This window comes from Vicia villosa, linkage group LG3 (assembly GCF_029867415.1).
Source record: "Vicia villosa cultivar HV-30 ecotype Madison, WI linkage group LG3, Vvil1.0, whole genome shotgun sequence".
NCBI lineage: Eukaryota > Viridiplantae > Streptophyta > Magnoliopsida > Fabales > Fabaceae > Vicia > Vicia villosa.
The window spans coordinates 125,154,596-125,159,938 of record NC_081182.1 but is presented as its reverse complement, the minus strand read 5'-3'; the positions used below and the strand labels follow the sequence as shown (position 1 = coordinate 125,159,938).

At 37.3% G+C, this 5,343-nt stretch overlaps 1 protein-coding gene across 1 annotated transcript; it reads right to left on the bottom strand.

Moving 5' to 3' along the window:
• Nucleotides 1-877: 877 nt before the first annotated feature.
• On the bottom strand, nt 878-1,999 carry LOC131658916 (uncharacterized). Its single transcript, XM_058928164.1, has 2 exons — nt 1,534-1,999; nt 878-1,425 (listed from the first exon to the last, which is right to left on the bottom strand). Exons 1-2 carry the CDS (start codon nt 1,997-1,999, stop codon nt 878-880), a joined length of 1,014 nt encoding a protein of 337 aa, XP_058784147.1.
• Nucleotides 2,000-5,343: the final 3,344 nt, after the last annotated feature.

Here is a 5,343-nt window from a genome sequence, read left to right as displayed (position 1 = left end):
CTTCTTTTCCAAATAGATCTTTTCCCCTAAGGGCCTTGATCTCTTTTTTCATTTCAGAAATTGGTCTTCAAATTCTTCCAATCTTCCCATACCTTCAGAAGGAAAACCATGGAAGATCTGTTCATTTTGGACCGGGATAACATTCATTGCAGTAGGAGCAGTGGTCGTGATAGCCTGAGGAATTGTTGTCTGTGGAACAGGAATCTGTTGTCCAGCCAATTGGAAATCCATATCTATCCCATATGGTCTAGTGGTCGTAGGATTAGTGATAGGAATTGCAGGAATTGTAGGAATCTGAGCAATCTCTATCTCGGAGATCACAGTAGTCTGAGCTTGGGTTGATGGCAGATTCTGAGCAGCCACCAAGTCTTGAACCGTAGAAGTTAATCTTTCAATACCGGAGCGTAGGACAACAACTTCTTCTTGCCACTCTTGATCATCAACAATACCGTCTTCCATTCTTTTACGATTGGTGCGAGTATTATACCGGTGCGTCAGCTTGACTCTGAGGAGTGAGGGAGGAATGAACAAGACTCTCACTCATATGTGAATGTGAACGTGAATGTGGTATGATGCATGCAATGCAAAAGACTCTTTTTTTGTTTTAATTTTCAAAACATATCATAATATCTTTCAAGGATTTATTTAAGAGTTTTGTAAATGTAAAACTATATAGTAACATGAAAAAGAAATTTCATTCATTAATAATAAAGGGACAAGGCAACCTTGGTACATTTAAGGGTCATCGAGGGTCATCGAAGTACCATTTTATTTTGATAGCATACAAAGGGACAACCAAGTCATAAACTACTTTCAAGATTTACAAGGTAGAAACAAACAAAGAAATCTAGTAAAATCCAAGTGTGATCATCAAAGCTTAATGAGAAGTATCCATATCATCTTGAGTCTTCTTCTTCGGCTTGACCTTCTCTAGCTTATCAATAATACTCGTCCATGCAGCTTCTTTATGTAGGAGAGCTTCTTCTTTTTGCTTCCTTTTCTTCTCTCTTTCGTATTTGGCAATAGTGGCATCCTTAGCTATGAGCCAAGTGTTTTTAAGGAATAGTTGATTGTTCTTTTCTTTCAACACTTCTTCATAGGATTCTTCCAAAATTCTCAATTCAGCATCGGAATACTCAAACTTCTTCTTCCAATGGTCTCTTGATTTCTTCATCTTTTTTAGAGCTTCTTGGAGACTTTTAATTGTTGAAGGAACTATAATGGGTGGAACATACTCCTCAATTGGGGGTGCAGATGTTCCAGGGAGAATAGGCATTCTCATTTCAGCAGCTCTGGTAGTGACCCAACTATCAAAGGACTCAGGAGAGATATCCTCTTTGGTCTTCCAATCTTTGATTTCTTTGCTATGGCTTGGATGCCAAGCATTAGCAATCCTTTCTCTAAACTCTTTGTTCTCAACTCTTTCTTCCAGAAAGAACTCATCCAATAAATTGCTCCTTGGTCTTTTATCAATAGGAAACCCAAATTAACGATGAGCTAACACGGGGTTATAGCTGATTGCTCCTTTTGTACCAATGAGGGGCACATTAGGGAAATCACCACAGCAGTCCAAGGTCTTCATTCTACAGAAGTGATTTTTTGTCCAAACAATCTCAGTGTTGGTAAGAGCCATGATCTTATGTGACCATTTCAGTCCTTCTTTCTGGCTCCAGAATTCAGAGGTGTCGGGTAGATGAGATATGTACCACTTGTATAGCAAAGGAGTACAACAAGTAATCATTCTCTTTCCATAAGAATTTCTGAGATGAATATAATAGTTAGTGTCCCCAAGTAAGGTAGGAACCAGATTCTTCTTCATAAAGATCTTGATGGCATTCATATCAACGAAGTTGTTAATGTTAAGGAACAAGAACAATCCATACACCAACAGGGCAAAAACAGCTTCAAAGTCTTCTTCCTTTCTTTCTTGTGACAAGGTGAGAGCTTTCTCAATTAAGAACTTAGCAGGTAATCCAGTTAATCCTCCTTTAGTAACCATCTTATTTTCAATTTCTCCATTTTCTCAAATGAGTAGATTTTTCAATCTCACAAGGCTTGGGATCTTGTTCTAAACCAGTGAAGGAGATTCTTCCAATAATAGGCAACCCAATAATACTTGAATATTCTTCCAAGGTAGGAAATAGTTGATAATCAGAGAAGGTGAAGCAATGATACCATGGGTCATAGAATTGGATCCAAGTGGAGAGGATTCCTTCTTCCATCTTGGTTCTGAGGAGATACAGCAATCTTCCATACTTGCTACAAAACTTGTCTTGATCACAATCAAAGATCCTAGCTTTCTTAATTTTTCCACCTCTAAACTCTTGAAAGTATATTTCTTGGTTTTTCTTCTTTCAGGTTCCATCCCTATAATGTTTACAAAATAAAAGGTTTTTTTTAATTCCTTTACAGATATTATGTTTTAGATGCATGGGATGAATGAATGCAAACATAGCAAAAACATGAGCTTGAGGGTTCAAAGTCACAAGCATAGAGCCAAAGGTCTACCCATCCCAAAGATGTGTACTATGGTTATTTTGTACCAGTAGATCAAGGTTCTATTGATTCCTAGACTCAAGCAGCCCAACTTGGAGATTGTAAACTCTATATCAACATACTTATTTGAACAAAATCCAAGAGAACCTCATCTGAGCGTAGCCTCGTGTAACAACTATTCTGAAAATGAATCAGACATAGTTTCCATACTACATCTTAATGGCCAAGATTGGTTAAGGGTTTCTAGGTCCCCAGCTTCTACAACCTAGTTGAATGTAATGATGTATTCTCAACTACATGGTCAACAAAGTTACTTCCAAATAGGCCTCCACTGAGTGATGGATCTCAAATTGACTTCTTTGGGACTACTCCCTCGAGATCAAAATAATTATACCAGTCTCCTATAATAAGTGTACACTCTAAATCCGGGTTAGGAATTGTCTCACCACAAGGGGCATGATTCCCTTTCCCAATACAACCCAATAAAATAACAAGTATACATATAGGAAAATAAAAGACAAAAATAAAAGGTTAAGTATAAAAACAAAGAAAATAACAAAAGATAACAACAAAAACAAAGATTGGGTCAACCCTTCCAAAGATGTACCAATAGTATGATCAACATCCCCAGCAGAGTTGCCACTTTTCTGTAACGGTGAAATTGGTGAGACTAAAGTCATGGGAAGACTTATCTCATTTTAAACAGAGTCGCCACCGCGCTTTATTGTTTCCAAAAAGGAATGGGTGAAAGAGCGAATAAAACCCACAAAAGTTTTTAAAATCAAAACTAATAAACTTATCAGAGTTCTGGCTACGGAGGGTTTGTTATACAAGGGGAAGGTTTTAAGCACCCCTCATATCCATGGTACTCCATGGGAACTGTTTGTCATACCCCAAAATTTGCCCTCCTCTATACATCTTCAACAGCTCAAGGTTCAAAGTCTTATTCAAGCCACTATCTCCTAATTTAAGTTCTCCAAAACTAGAGTTTTCTTTTTTTGTGAATATTTAAGGTTTAAAATGGATACTTTCACAAATGGGCCTAACTTCTTATAATTCAAACTTGTTCCAAAGAATATTAAAAACCCATGATATTTTGATTATTTTATTTATTATTGAATTTTTAATTCATTTTTAAAATTCAACTTAAATTAAAATAAATAAAAAATGGGAGAAAATTTGTTTTGGCTGTATTTTAATCACATAAATGCTGAATAATTAATGAAATTTAGTTGCAAAAGAAATTAGAAAAGGGAGAATAATATTTGAGCCAAAATTGGAAGCATTTGATTCAAAGATTCAATCATACCAAAAAAATCCAATTTTGCTAAGATCAGGTGCAATTTTGTTGACCTATTGGGTTCCTATATATATATGTTGGACATAAGGAGAAGGAGAGGGGGTTGGCCGCAAAACAAAGTTTGTTCATGCTTGTAAAGTTTCTTCAAAAATTAGGGCAAGGGCCTTCCCTCACAAACAGCGACTGCCAACCAATTTGAAGGATCACATCACGCTCCTGAGGACTTGAGGAACTTGAACCGACCATTACTCAAGCCGGCAACCATCCGTAACCTCTCATCTCGTCATCACCGGAGGTAGGGTCTTTCTAACTTCGAATCTATTAATTTGTACCTTGCTGATCCGTTTGATGTGTATAATCGTGGTCAGGGTGTTAAATAGAACAGGTTTTAACGTATCACATGGGGAGTTTGTGCCTTGAATCGAAAAACGCCATTGTTAGGGCGTTGAGATCTCTCACCATCGTTTTCATGGTTACAAGCCTTTTCAGCCCAAACTAACCGCTTCATTGAACTCGCAACATCGTGTTTGGTGGAACTGGGTATTTTTCTTTCGTTTTTTGGCACTGTTTTGCAGGTGAGGAGAAGCGCGTCGCCGGAGAAGAAGGAGGCAAACTCCATGGGCAGTGGTTGGACTGTTGCAGGTGGTGGTCAATGGCAGCGTGGCGTGTCAACGCCTCTGATTGGTCAGTCAAAGAATTCCAAGCACTCCTCTTCATTTTGGTTGGCTGGACATTCAGAAGTGGGCCCCACCAGTCAATTTCGTCTGAAATCATAAAGAACTATTGGATCTAATATGATCATACGAACGCAATCCAATATCACTTGATTCGCTCAGCACAGTTGGTAAAAGCGTTTGGTGTTTAGCGTGAGGGCCTGGGTTCGATCCCTACCCTCCACGCTTCATATTTTAACCCTTTGCGTGTTAGACTTATTCCTGATCAGGTACACGCAGACGAAAGGAGTTTACGGTGCACCTTCATACCTCAGCCATCAGATCTCCTCCGATCCAGATCTAACGTACACAAAACTAAGGCTCACCGTGCACCTCCAAAAGGTGACCATACAGGATTGAAGCCAGGTTCCTTTTATTTATTTTTTATTATTATTATTTAAATTAAATGGTGATTAGTTAGGTTTAATTAATTAATTTTAGTTAGATTAATAATGCGATTAAATTGGGTTTAGGCTCATGGCTAGTATAATAATTTCCCGATTATTCGATTATGTCGAGTAAGTTATCTAATTAATTTAATTAATTTTAATCACAACAAACCCTATAAAAGTTACCCACATATTAGGGTTCGCCCAATCCCATTGGCCACGTGGCCAAAAATATTAGGATTCAATTTATTATTCGTTTCGACTAAATTTATTGGTCGCGATGGTTAATAATCGATTAATTTAATTAATCAAATCCTATAAATTAAAATAAACATTATTTTGCTAAATGGTTTTAACCATCTTATTGGTTATGATGATTAGCATACCTTATTAATTTGTTATTATTTGTAATCATGTTAATCGGTTATGAGGGGTAACAATACAA

Coding starts and splice junctions, on each gene's coding strand:
- LOC131658916 (XM_058928164.1), bottom strand. CDS start 1,999: ATGGTTACTAAAGGAGGATTAACTGGATTACCTGCTAAGTTCTTAATT. Junction 1,426..1,533: donor CCCTAATGTGCCCCTCATTG/GTACAAAAGGAG, acceptor TCTTTCTGGAAG/AAAGAGTTGAGAACAAAGAG.